The 14,086-nt window shown below is 44.7% G+C and overlaps 5 protein-coding genes across 5 annotated transcripts; 4 read left to right on the top strand and 1 right to left on the bottom strand.

The window, feature by feature from the left end:
* Positions 1–4,968: 4,968 nt before the first annotated feature.
* On the top strand, positions 4,969–6,109 carry RB195_022964 (uncharacterized protein; the record flags this gene model as incomplete). The annotated part of the gene is made up of 2 exons (XM_064210232.1): positions 4,969–5,038; positions 5,184–6,109. The coding sequence occupies 2 exons, from the start codon at positions 4,969–4,971 to the stop codon at positions 6,107–6,109; spliced, it is 996 nt and encodes a 331-aa protein (XP_064066112.1).
* On the top strand, positions 5,351–6,109 carry RB195_022963 (uncharacterized protein; the record flags this gene model as incomplete). The annotated part of the gene is made up of 1 exon (XM_064210231.1): positions 5,351–6,109. One exon carries the CDS (start codon positions 5,351–5,353, stop codon positions 6,107–6,109), a length of 759 nt encoding a protein of 252 aa, XP_064066113.1.
* Positions 6,110–6,163: 54 nt separating this feature from the next.
* RB195_022962 (uncharacterized protein) lies at positions 6,164–6,580 on the top strand (the record flags this gene model as incomplete). Its single annotated transcript, XM_064210230.1, has 1 exon — positions 6,164–6,580. The coding sequence occupies one exon, from the start codon at positions 6,164–6,166 to the stop codon at positions 6,578–6,580; it is 417 nt and encodes a 138-aa protein (XP_064066111.1).
* A 186-nt stretch (positions 6,581–6,766) lies between these two features.
* RB195_022961 (uncharacterized protein) lies at positions 6,767–7,165 on the top strand (the record flags this gene model as incomplete). The annotated part of the gene is made up of 1 exon (XM_064210229.1): positions 6,767–7,165. The coding sequence occupies one exon, from the start codon at positions 6,767–6,769 to the stop codon at positions 7,163–7,165; it is 399 nt and encodes a 132-aa protein (XP_064066110.1).
* A 5,894-nt stretch (positions 7,166–13,059) lies between these two features.
* On the bottom strand, positions 13,060–13,798 carry RB195_022960 (uncharacterized protein; the record flags this gene model as incomplete). The annotated part of the gene is made up of 2 exons (XM_064210228.1): positions 13,060–13,247; positions 13,672–13,798. The coding sequence occupies 2 exons, from the start codon at positions 13,796–13,798 to the stop codon at positions 13,060–13,062; spliced, it is 315 nt and encodes a 104-aa protein (XP_064066109.1).
* Positions 13,799–14,086: the final 288 nt, after the last annotated feature.

Genomic DNA, 14,086 nt, shown 5'->3' with positions numbered 1-14,086 from the left:
TTTGAAAGGAAGAATTGTTCAGTTTCTGGCACAGAATACACAGTCTCAGGACTTGTTTTACGAAACGTCTTATTTTCGAAATTCAAAATTGTTGCCGCACATTGGCAATTGTTTGCCCGGTGCTACAGTGAAGCAAAAGATGGGCCTCTTTTATGATGGCTTTGGCAAGGGCCGTCTTGGAGTCAATGAGCATGGGTTGTTTCGTGTGGAAAGTCATATGCGTTTTTCAAAAATGACCTTGCCATTTCCGTCTTGCTGTACATGTAGTGTTTGCGTCTTCAATTTGAGTAAAACTTGGAAAAAAAAGAGTTTTCTGAACTTTGGTGACTTGAAGACCTGCTAGGCCACATTGTTTTCTAGGGCTGTGATTTACGATTGTGCCGTCATGTAGGAAAATTCTGGAATGTTGTTTTTGATACGTTCTCGAAGGTTTTACCCGTTGTGAAAGGCAATGAAGAAAGCTAAGTGAGTAAGTTATTGTTTGTTTAGCAGATGACATCTTGTTGTGTCGAGTCCAATCCAGTAGTTTGGACATGACTTCTTTCAGACTTAGAGTTGACCGTACATAGTTGTTCTTCTAGAGGCAGAGTAAAATGTTGACATTCTTAAGACCGTTTGTCCATGGGTATCGTTATGAACTCGGGTCCATGACATCATATATGGCAGTCAAAGTCAGATTTCTTTCCCCCCTGCTTCCACAGTCGGCAGAGTTTTCCGATGTATTGACATGTCCAAACTGGACGAGTGTGCGCAGCTCAGAGGTGATTCTCCTAATTTCCGCAATTCTATTCTTTACTAGAATTTCTGGTGTGTTTTTTTTTGGAAGCTGGAGTCTTTATCCAGTTCAAGGCTATTTCTGAGTCAGAAAAGATCACCACTTGTTCGATAGTGATTAGGTGCACATTGTGTATGCCAGTCTTCTTGCCATTGTAAGTGTATTCAATTCAAGTTTAGGAATAGTGAGGTTCCCCATGAGTGCTGGAAGTTTTGATTTCCCAACAAGTAGGTGACTTCAATTATTAGAAAGGGGGTATGCACAAGCAGCCATTCCGCCTCCACTTGAGCTGGCGAGCAGAACCTGTGTGGCCAGACACCAGATTCCGACTACTTTCCGAGGAAATGTCTTCTAAAATCTGTCGGTTGCGTAGATGATGTCATTCCAGATCTCTTGATGATCTGGTGAAAGGGGTTTGTTCCAATAGTAGTCGAACTTCCAAAGTAGTCCAAGGAACTGTCTTCCTCGTAACGTGAGTGGCGTGAGGAATCCCATTGGATCATAAATCGAAGTCACTTGCTCTGAAGTCGACCGTTTCGTCAGGTTTGCTGTGATTCTATGCTGGCATTCGAGAGCAAGATGGTCCTCTTGTGAATGCCAAGGTATTCCGAGAACATTTTGAATTTCTTTTGACAAAGAAAATTGGGTTGAGAATGCTGCTATTCAAGCGAAATTCACTAAAATTTACTTCAAAGGCATCACCACACGAATCTGGGGTGGTACGTATTTCAGGCGGGTAATGCCTATACAGGGTCGTAGATTGTGGAGAAGAGGGTGATTCCGTTCATCTCTCCCTGTATGAATGTGAACGGACGACCCCGGAATGCTGTTTCTTACCACGTCCTCTGTTGCAGCGCACCACCCTTGCGCCCTTCCGCGTGCAATTCGTCGAAAACCCATTCCATTCACAGTGATACAGGGAGAGATGAACCCAATCGCCCTCCTCCTCACAATTTACGATCCCGTACACGCATTACCCACCTGAAACATGTTCCATACCAGATTCGCGGGGTGATGCCTTCAAGGTCGCGAAAAAGTTGTTTCGAGTCTTTGTAAGGCATTTTGCTCCTTTTCTGGATGATGTCGTTACTATGACATTGTCCGCATATGTGTTGTCGGCTATTTCTTTGGCAAGCTTCGAGTTACTAACGTTTCTGTCCAAGTGGTATGTGATTGTTCCTGCGAGAAGGAAAGGGGACCAATTCCAATTAAGCATCACCCTTGCAAACCTGTAAGTGACAGTATTCGCTGGTGGTATTGGTTGTTTAATCTCTCATAGCCACAGAAATCGTATCGAATCTCTGTCCCGAGGATTCAACCTTACTAGGGGGAAGGACTTTTCCACATCAATGGCGATTGCCACATCTCCGATTCTGAAATCGCAGTAAGATGGCACATACCTTTGGCAGAGTGACGGGCCTGGATACAGAATGTCATTGAGTGGAGATTGTCCTTTCAGATGCGCAGATGCATCAAAGACAACCCTTAGTTTCGTCTAGTCCGTTTGTGTGGCGTGATGAGGGCGAGGTGCGCGAGGAATGCATGATTGGTCCGTCTTTTGGTGCTCTTTCGTCGACCTCTTCAACAGCCCCTCATTTGTACTGACTCTGTAGTTTTTTGATATTTTTGGAGTGTATTAGGGTCCTTGACGGGCTTAGCGACAGCGCTTTCCAGCCTCCGTACGGCTATAGACTTATTGTCTAGCGAGGTGCTTGCAGTATCTTTCCATGGAAACCCTACATTGCATCCATCTTCCCTCTTCTGGACTTTTAGTCCTTTCAAATGATAACCATCCCTTTGCGTCACGTTTTTTGTGTTCTTCGGTGCATGATCATATGGAATCGTGCACGCTTGATGATTCAAACGTGAGAATGTCTTCCCACGGCTATGGTTCATCATCGATTTCGAACGAGACATTATCGATTTCTGTTACAATGATTGAAACCGTGGTGACGTCTTCCCAGTAATTGGAGTCTCGTCCTGATACGAGATATACCAGTTCTGAATAGGATCAGATCTGTAGTTCGGTGACACCGCAAATCTGTTTCAGTAGCTCTTGTGAGCCGAATGTGTTGGTTGTCAGTTTGAGAGAATTGATGTCCTGCAGCTGGAGGCGGTTGGAAAGACCATTACTAACGAAAGAACGCCCAGTGTTGAGAATGACACGGATGAGTCCTAGATTGAGCACGAGGGCTTGTCCGACCAGTGTGTACACATTGGCAATACTAATAATACTACTTTGATGGTTGAGGAAGACAACAGCATCTGGCGTCATTTCCTGTGGTGGATTTTGTTCAGATATGAACAGATATGATATGTGTTCATTCTTGATGATGTCGGAAGTTTTCGAGTCGTGTTTTTTGAAGGGGCTTTACTCTGAGTTAGAGAGGTGGTCCTTGTGTCTCGAGCTGTCACACAATATAATCATCATGGACATCCATAACTCCAGAAAGTCAAGGAGTAGATCTGTTGGGTAGATTATTGATCCGCACACAACTCAAGAGGCAAAAGTGTCTCGACTGCTGTTTTGAGATCAACGTATTTGTCGAACTTCCATGCGTGCAGGTGATGTTTCAGATACCGAAGGTATGTCTGACTCTGGAAAGGCGAGGCGAATATGGCGGGTGGGTGGCATTTGGCGCCAGCCGAGCTCTGCAATTTTTTTTTTTTGGGAGTGTTCGGAGTGACGTTCGGTCGTGCAATGTCATACTCCAAATAGACAGTTTAGCTTTTCACCGCTTTTCTCGAATTAATTATGAAGCTGATCGAAGTATATCGAAGTTTGAAGTGTACGGCTGATGTGACGGTTTTGCCTGTGAGAGGTATCCCTTCATCATAATTCATCATTGTCGACAGAAGACTGCGACTTAGAAACCTGTATCTCCTGTCGGCAAGCGATTTAAGTAGCCGTTGAGATATTGCCGTGGAACGTGATGTTGATGTTTGCGCCTGACCTGTTTTCACCCAGAGTATTGTTGAACTATACGACCAATCTGCTCGCATTTTGTTCTTGGCGCAACGTCGTAGTGCATGATCGCTTTAGGCTGTTGTCCACCTATCATTTCTTGCAAATTAACAAAAATGCGCATGCTCACCCTTATATACTCTTGTGTGAAAAGCTTCAAAGCATTCTACAAAGTTCTTGCACTTAATTGAACACTCGACTCATTTATGAGAAATTTTGGTTTCTTAGAACTTTGGTTACGTAAGTATCCGAATATATATATATATATATATATATATAATATGTGTAATATGTAATATATAACATATAATAGTATGATGAAAAGATAGCGTTTCTGGCGTTAATCAGTAAGCTTGGGATGCGCCCCCACGTTCACTTCAATTCAGAATCGTTTGAGGTTTACGGACGTGTAACTGGCCTATACAATGAATTGCGGTGGCTAGCCGATGTGTCAGGTCAGTGTTTTTATCCTACCAGACAAGTCTGGTACCAATTTTTCGACCCCGGAGGGATGAAAGACTTGGTGAGCACTAGGGCGGATTCGAACCTCCGATCGATCGTGAGGGAAGCGGAACCTCTAACAACTACACTACACCCGCCCCTAATACTATAATAGTATATATATATATATATATATATATATATATATAATATGCACAGGAGAGTTGGGAACGTACGAGCTATATAACCTGCACTGTAATATGGCGAAAGATCCTCATACATTCCAAAAAGGTACTGTCGTCCAGCACATCGCCAAAGCCCATAACCTGAAAGGTCAACTGCCTGAAGGGAGCATGAAATCTTTGGCAACAACCATTCGTTTCGTCACGCTGAACTGCCGAACACTATCGAGTGAACTCCAACAAGCCGCTCTATCCAGATTTCTGCGATATCTCTGTGTTCCTTTTGCTGCACTGTAGGAAACACGCGTAACAGATCGGCCCGTCATCAGCATCGAAAATTACACAATATACTGCGGCGATGCTGATGAGAACAAAGTAGGTGGCTGCGCGATAGCTGTGAGGAACGATTACAAGAACCTGGTGGAGGAATTTGGCTCAACGTCGTCTAGATGCGCCTTTCTACGACTGCGGGATCGCAGAGGACGTAAACTCTGGATCGTAAGTGCTCACGCACCTACGGAAACCGCTGAGGACAACAGTAAAGACGCCTTCTATGATGAACTCAATGCGTAGGTGAATAACACGGAATTGACGCAAATGTGAAGATGGGACTCGAACAGCAATCCGATGTGCTAGGAAAATGGTATTATCCAGCAGAGCGCACTTCGGACAACGGTGACCATCTAGTCGACTTGTGCGAACAGACGGGCCTCATCATCGCCTCTACGTTTAAGAGGAATCATCAACGCCATCAGCTCATGTGGCAGGGGCCAACCCTGAAGAGCAGCGCAAGCGGAAGATAAAGGCTCTTATGCTTCAGCTCGACTAGCTCGACTTCTGACAAGGAACATTCCTCAGTCAGATATCCGAAAATCTAGAACTGTTTGGGACGTCGCGTTCGACTCTGACCACCGTCCAGTTCTTCTCAGCTCCAAGATACGGTTCCACAAGAGAAACCGAGGAGTTCCTTTTCAACCGAAAATCGACATGGCAGGTCTGAAAGATGATGAATGCAGAACAAAATTCCGCCAACGTGTGTCTATTCATGTTGGAGTACGGACCAGGAAAAAGCTTAGCGATGCGGATTCCTTCACAAAGTGCATCCAGGACGCTGCAAGGGAAACCCTCCCGGTTCTGTTGCCGCGGAAGAAGTTTGTCTTTGCATCTGCGGAAACAAAATCATGTACAATTCTGTATATGTCGCGCGCAGCGCTGGTGACTTCATCCAGGAAAAGCGTCTTAGAAAGGAAACTACGTCGTCAACTGCAACAAGACCGCGATAACGAGTGGACGTCAAGAGCGATGGAGTTTGAGAAGACGTGGGAGGACAGGAACCCGCGGAAAGCCTATGCTCTACTAAAACAGTATAGCGGCAAATTGGAAAGATGTTCTCCTGTCCTCAACACTGCTAATGAAGTAGCTGTCGGTGAAGCAACCCTTCCAATTTGGAGGGAACAACTCAAGACCTTGCTGAACCGGCTAGCACCGTCAGCTTCTGAACTCGAGCACGTTCGTAGACCGACATATGCGGTTAACGAGGAGCCACCGACCGATTCGGAGGTTCTAGTCTGTATTCAAAAAATAAAGAATGGAAAATCTACTGGAAACGACGGGATTAGCGCAGAAATGCTAAAATATCTTCCTCCGTCTGGGATTCGTGAGATGACAAAGATCATCCGTTCAATATGGATAGACGAAAGGATACTTGACTCGTGGAGACACGCTATCATTACTCCCCTCCACTAGAAGTTATCCCCCACGGACCCCAGGAATTATCGAGGAATCTCTTTGCTGCGTGTTATGTACAAGGTATTGGAGCACATTATCCTGGACCGACTCATTAAGCATCGCGAAGAAACAACGCGCGACGAGCAAGGTGGCTTTCATCGTGGCCGATCTACGATTGACCAGGTGTTCATCGTCAGGAGAGTGATCGAAATCTGGCAGCGGTATTCGAAGCCAATGCAACTAGCGTTTCTGGACTTTGAAGCCGCGTTCGACTCTCCTCAACGAAGCCGTCTTCTCAACGCACTTCGCGCCGATGGAGTACCACGAAAGTTCGTTCGCCTGCTTGATGACATGAATCAACGAACAACTGCTGCAGTTCGAACACCAGCCGGATGTACAACACCGTTTGAAGTGGTAAGTGGAGTAAGACAGGGGGCAGTGACAGGACCCTTCCCGTTCAATTTTGCCATCGACGACATTATGCGATGAACAGTCGACCAGTGTCCTGCCGACATTGTCTTAGCACCATCATGGTGCCCCTTGACTGACCTCGAGTATGCCGACGATGTTGTTATATTCGCAGAAAGCAGTACGAAACTTCAACATGTTTTCAACCTTGTATCGAAGCTGGCTGCAGCCTACGGACTACGTCTACGCCCTGATTAATGCAAGCAGATGTGGATCTCTTCGAGACCTCGAACGAGAATCAGGGTAGACGGACAACCAATAGAACTCGTGGATAAGTTCTGTTACCTGGGCTGTACGCTGAAGAACAACGGCAGCTACGAGAGAGATGTTCAGCAAAGAATCGCTAAGGCTACTTCTGCATTTAACTCCTTAACGAAATGTCTGTGGTCGACTCCCATCACCAACGGAGTCAAGCTGCGAGTCTACCTATCCGCAATTTGCCCCATCATGATGTACGGATCGAAGGCTTGGGCAACACCGTCAGCGGTTATGGAGAGGCTTGATTGCACGGAACGAAAGCTGCTTAGACGGCTACTTGGCTACTTTTGGCCTAGGGTATGTCACAATGAAGATCTTTACGCAGAAATTGATGTGGTATACCGGTGACACGTGGAAGACATCAACATCTTGCACCGCCATCGAAAGTGGCTAAAGTAAATCGTCTCAGCTTCTTTGGTCATATATTAAGGAGACCGGCAGATCGCCTTGTTCAACGTGTTCTGAGGAGTTTGTCGAGTTTGAGCTGGAAGGAGCCACCTGGCCGAAAACGGAAGTTCTAGACTGAGGTGGTGAAAGAGGACCTGAGGACACTCGGCGTGGATAGACAGTTCAGGCAAGGCGTGTTTCGCAGAATATGGAATAGCGACGAATGAATTGATTCAGTGTAAGTTCTCGCAGAAGATCGAGAAGGTTGGGCAGAGCTGTGTTCAAGGACGGCACACCTCAGCGAAGATGCGGGTAATCGCGTCAGGCGATGACATCAGCCCGCCTACTAAGTCGAGTCACACAGGAGGGTAGATATAATGGAAACGTACATTAGTGTGCATGTAGTTGTCACGGTCATAGAACGCTTCACTCTGTTTCATTTACTTTACAACAATAACGCTTGTGGTTTATAGAGTGGTTCTGGTGCACGATGATAAAACTGATTTCATTTTCTGGCATCATCAACTCGTCTCACCCCATTTTAGCGTTTTCTGGTATCGCCACATCTATGTAAAGTCATTGGACTGTTCTCACTGCTTTCTTGAAGTTTGCTACACACACAGAAACACACGTTGCAGAATAGGCTAGTTGTTATATAATATATCACCGGACGGAACGGACATTAAACTTCTTGTGGTGCTCGGTTCGCCCGACTTTATAATCAATAGAAATTAAAAATGCTGACATCACGATTATGAAATGATTTCGTTATTTTTCTTCCTGAGTGCATCAGTGCTACATTTGAGAGTATTCAAACTTGACCTTACTCTTCTATTCCTTTGATACCTCCACAATTCGGAATCATTATCCGAAGATTGAGTTTTTCTCCTCTTCTGACTGACACACACGCCCGTTACCATATGGCATGATATAAATATGCTGTATAACAACGGACTCCGTCAGTGTGTGGATGTCTGCATGTCACGACAACACGTCGTGCAACAAAAAAGCCAGTTTTGGCATCGCGCTTTTGTCTTAGGGTAGGTCTCACGGCGTAGAATTGGTGCGCCCTCGCCAGAAAGCAGTGAGCTAGACTCTACAGCACGAGATCGGTACGACAGCACGAGGAATTTCAATTAGCCCAGACATTGGTGCCCCGGTACCTGAGCAGGAATTCAAATCAAAAAGGTCAAGAAGTGAATGAGACGTTGTGCACTGTTTCATGCGCATTACAAGGGCATGCGTAGTTTTTTTTTTTAGCTCTAGTCTCTGGCGTTAATCAATCCGCTTGGGTTGCGCCCTTACGTTCACTTCAATTCAGAATCGTTTGAGGTTCACGAACGTGTAACTGGCCTATACAATGACTTGCGGTGGCTAGCCGATGTGCCAGATCAAGGTTTTTATCCTACCAGACAAGTCTGGTACTGATTTTTTGACCCCGGAGAGATGAAAGGCTTGGTGAGCACTAGGGCGGATTCGAACCTCCGATAGATGGTGAAGGAAGCGGAGCCTCTAACCGCTACACTACACCCGCCCCTAATAGTAAAATAGTATATATATGTATATATAATATACACAGGAGAGTAGACATACGGAGTCTGGTACCAATTTATCCACCGAACCGAACGGATTTATCGATTGATTTCGCACTAATGTGTGATCGGGTCAAAACGATATGAAGCAGTGTGTATTTGCGTAAGCGGTTGTGTTCGAAGCGACGCGATGGAGATAGCGCTTGGATTCGGGGTGGGACCATCGTGAATTGCAGCAATGAACGGTGGTAGCATGGGTCCTCAGTTGATACCGCTACGCTCCATCGTACCGCTCCGGGCGCAACGGCGTACGCAACAGCACCGTGCTTCATGTCGTTTTGACTCTACTGTATGTCCTCTTTTCTTCCTTGTACGTTCCTCTTATTTGATTGCTTAAATCTTCCTTCAGAGATTGGATACACACATGTAGAGAGTTGCTCAAATAGCAGCTTATCAAATAGTAGCACCTGTATCACCTGTCCTCTCGTTGTTTTTTTTTCCTCGAGCGGACACCAGTAATACTTCTATTTCGCCTGATCGCGAGCAAAGGTTCGCTGCTCTCCTCGTTAGGTACTTGAAGAGCATCGTATCTTGCTTTGAAGGACTTCGTAAAGAGGACTGACCAGTGGGTCGGAGGTTTTCCTGCGGTGTGTTTGATGTCGCGTGGTATCCAGTCGCTTACAGCTCTGGTCCAACGATTGTCGTTAATCACGTGGCTAGCCCACCTAATTTTACTTTCCCTTGACATATGCGGCAGCGCCTCTTATCTTCGATCGGTGATGTAGGACTAAATTTTGAATCCTTTCTTTTGCTTGTGTAAAGCGGGATACTCCTACCGTCACCCTTGCAATTGTGCATTCTGTGACGCTGGTCGTATTTTCCTCCTGTTTGGACGCCCAAGTTTCAGAAGAGTAGATCCAAGAAAGAAGAACGTGTTGATTAGGTGAACACGGAACCGGTTGTTCCTAGTCCTCTTCACTACATTCTCGATGCTCTCATACGTTCCCTAAGCTGCTCGTTTCCTCCTGCCCAGCTTGGAGCTCAGGTAGTTTGTCACGCTAATTTTCTGGTCTAGATTTGCATACCTGGAGTTTTCGGATATATCGTTCCGCTGAGCGTGGTGCAAAATGGTGCACCAGAAATCCATCCGTCCGGCATGATTATCGTCTTATCCAGGTTCAGGTAAAGACCAATCGTTTTGCTCGTTTCAACAAGTTTGACAAGCATTCATTCCGTCTGACTGATGCATGATGTTATCAGAACGATGTCATCAGCGAAAAGAAGATGGTGTAACTGCCGATCATCCACTTCCACTCCCAAGCTATCCCGTTCTGATGCTTACATCGCGTTCTCGAGAGTGGCACTGAGTGTATAGGGTAAAATTGTGTCTTGTGGAAGCTTTCTCTTCACGTCGATTGTAACATTATTCTTAACAACAGAAAAACCTTTAATCTTATCTACAGGGAATGCTTTCGTCTCTCTCCCCCTCCCCCTTTGTTTTTTATTCTACTATTATATTTTGTAATTTATAGGGTCATTCACTGACAAGAATAACAATTCTCAATTACCCATGAACACACTTACACATGCATGCCCATGAGTTTTCCCTTGTACAATTATGAATTCTACACACGTAAGTGTAGCTTTTTCCGTTTTACCTTCATTTTTTTGCAATCCTTTCTGACCTAAGCTTTTAAAACCACTTCTTTGGGATTACTACGACTAACTATTCTGCTGATACGTGGTTATTCACCATCTGTTTTATGCATGAATGGCCGGAGTTCGGAGGAGAAGTGTCGAACATCTTCGAAAATGTGGCTTTACAAACCAGATTGTTGTCGAAAGCATTTTTTTAAATTAATTCTTGATACCATTGATATTGTACTGATTCTGTTCTAGTTGTGAATGTAAGTATTTCAATCAAATTGGAATATGCCACTTTCGCCATGTTATGAAAATCTTAAAACTTACAAATATAATAAATATAATAATATACATATAAGTGCTGTACCAAAATGTTCACAATAACGTCTACTTTACGAACGCTTAACGATTACTTCATTTTTTTCGCATTTTGATTGCACCAAATGTCATATATCCTCAAGCCACAATTATCTCAGAGTCTGGTTCACTAATATGTGGCTGCAGATGATCTGAAAAGTAAGTGCTTTTGCAAAGGTTTTTACAGTTTGGAATAAGCTACATGAACTCATTTTATTGCCCATGTTCGACTGTCTTTAAATCTCGGAAGTCTAGCTTATAAGGTAAGTACTAGCCAATGTATTGCTGTTTGAGTTTGCCTACCGTTTGGATGCTTTCTGTAGGGAGATGAGGTGCTTGAGGATAAATAAAGGATAAATCACCAATGGCTTTGAATTTTTTCAGGCTCTGACGAAGGCGATAACGCCGAAACGTCAGCCGTTGTTTAATAAAGACGATCAATACCAATCTACAGCTCAAGGAAATCAATTAAAAACTCATTTTATCACCACATGTCAGTTGATGTCCAAATCTAATGAGATAAAATACAATGAATCAGACTACGCAGAAAAAGCGGAAGAAAAAACACGAATGCGCGTTTTCTCACGTAGAGTGTACAATCACATCTTAATATGCTACATGCAAAATTGCTCTACTAAATTAAGTGTTAACACCATTAATAATAAAGAGATTAAAAGGATGCATTGATAAAATTTCCCGCGAGTACTCCTTTAAAATAAACGAAAGAAGAAAGGTTTTGTTAGAAGAAAAACAGTTTTAGTTCTTTGGCAGAAGTTGACTGAAAATGGATTTGCTTTAAATTTCCATCGATCACTGCAGCGAAGCAAACACAACAGGAAGTCTAAAGTCTGGCGTTCACAATGGTTTTACAATAATGTCACAATCGACGTCAACAGAGGCCTTTGACGGGGTGATACAATCTCACCAAAATAATTCAATGCCACTCTCTCCCAAAACTCATAGGACGAGGGGCCTGCAACCTGCCCATAGGGCTTGAAATTATATGCAAGACACGCAATAAGAAAGAGTCTTTTGAATCCAGAAGAACGTCTGGCACGGTAGCACCAGGAAAAACGGGACTGCAGAAGTCATCTACGCTACAGATATGAAAAGGAGTAAGGTGGCGATCTGCACTTCCTACGGACGTACGTTTGCAGCGGAATAGGCTAGCAAAGTCTGATAATGCAAGCTAGGAAGGTATAGTACGACTTCATCAAACTGACCAAGATGAGACGACGCCACCCACTGAACGCCGCATATGACACCAGAGAAGAACTGTTGTCTGGAACATGCGACAATAGAGGAGTTGGAGGAGTTGGCGTCCTCGTCAACACGAGTATAATAATGTACATGGACTCTTTCGAACAACTTACGACTTGAATTGGACGTTTTTGGATAAGAAAATGTAGGTCAATACCACTTTTCACTGTATTCGTCGCTTATGCCCTAACACCAAGCTACGAAGGAGAAATCGAAGGTTTTTCTACAGATCTGGAGGAGTTCTGCAGAGAAGATCCTGTCTTTCACAAGGCCATAATTGGCGATTTCAGCGTCAAAACTGGCCCAAGTAGAACACCTGTGGAACTTCACATTGGGATCCACGGCCTACAATGGAACAAACAGGGGGAGAGGATCTCCGAGTTCATCATGACGACTGAGACCATCCATAGGAAGTCGCAATTCCCGAAGCCTTCCTCTCTACGCTGAACGTAGGAGTCACAAGATGGGTACCATAAAAATTGACTACGTCGTCAGTAAAAGGTTTTGCCTGACGCATGCCGTTGTGCCAAAGTTTTATGCAGGATTGGACCATTACCTCCTTCAAGAAGGATTTTACTTCATTCGGAGAGGAGAGAAAGCCGCGAAGTTTACAAAGCGGAGTTCCAGAACTATCATCAACTTTGACCTCATCGTCTTGCTAGTCAGCTTTTGGGAAAATATCGCAATGGACAACATTAACGACGAAAATGATCGGCCCGTAGAACATCTTCGCGACTTCACGAGGCAAGCAACAAGTTTTAAAACCACCAAGAGACGCATGTGGCTGAAAACTCTTGAGCTAGTACGTCAGCGTTGAGCTGCAGGAGCTGCAGGCAACCACGGACTAACGTTCTAGCTTGCGAGATGTTGCAGAGAAGCGATAAAAGAAGACCTCGAATAGAAAAGAGCACCAATGTTGGTTGAAGCAGCAGAGGTGGGTAAGATCATTCTTCGTCTTGAAACTTCGTCAATTGTAAAACAAAAATGACTACTCTCTAGATCCGAGATGGAACAACTACAGCATCGAGAAGGTGGATGGAGAAGGTCATTCACGAATTCTACTCAGATATCTTCGACAGCCACGTCCACTTGCCTCTTTCCCATTACAGGGAAGATCGACATTTCATTCCAAAGGTCCTGCCTTTCGGAGTTCGACATACCATCATGTCGGTGAGGAATCGTACTTCTCTCGGTCTCAACAGAATCAGGTTTCAACATCTGGAGAACATCTGGAGAACCTACCGCCAGTCCTTAACAACACGCTGGTGCGGCCCTTCACTCGTTATCTGTGGGAATGGTTCCTAAGCAATGTAAAACCAACAAGGCGGTGTTGCTGTATAAGAAGGGAGGCCAGCATTAAATTGGCAAGGACAAGCAAAGTTTTGAAAAGGATATATCACGATTGACCAAAATCACACTCTATTGAACGTCATCGAGGTATGGCGAGGGTACAAGATACCGCTGTGTCTCACATTCATCGACTTGAAGAAAGCTTTCGAATCAGTTGAGACGGATGTAATCATGCAGGCCTTGAACAACCAACGCGGCCCTACTCTATACATAAAGATGCTTCGTGAGTTGTATAGCAACTTCACAGCAGAAAAATATCCTGATTCTATAATAACCTCACAGTCGTCGCGAAGACAAAGGTTCGACATGGCGATACAACCTCACCCAAATATTCAGTGCCACCCCGAGAACGCGACGCGAGCATTAGAACGGGATAACCTGTGAGTGAAAGTTGACGGTCGGTAGCAACACCATCTTCGTTTCGCTGATGACATCGTTCTGATAATGTCATGCCTCAGTCAGGCGGAATGAGTATTTGTCGAATTTGTTGAAACGAGCAAAGCGATCTGGCTTCGCCTGAACTTGGATAAGACGATAATCATGTGGTACGGATGGGTTTCTGATGCACAATTCACGCTCTGCGGAACGATATATTCAAAAACTCCAGGTATGTAAATCTAGACCGGAAAATTAGCGTGACAAACTACCTGAGCTCCGAGCTGGGCAGGAGGAAACGAGCAGCTTAGGGAACGTATGAGAGCATCGAGGATGTAGTGAAGAGGACTAGGAACAAACGGTT

This window comes from Necator americanus, chromosome X (genome assembly GCF_031761385.1).
Source record: "Necator americanus strain Aroian chromosome X, whole genome shotgun sequence".
NCBI lineage: Eukaryota > Metazoa > Nematoda > Chromadorea > Rhabditida > Ancylostomatidae > Necator > Necator americanus.
This window is presented reverse-complemented; position numbering and strand designations above follow the sequence as displayed.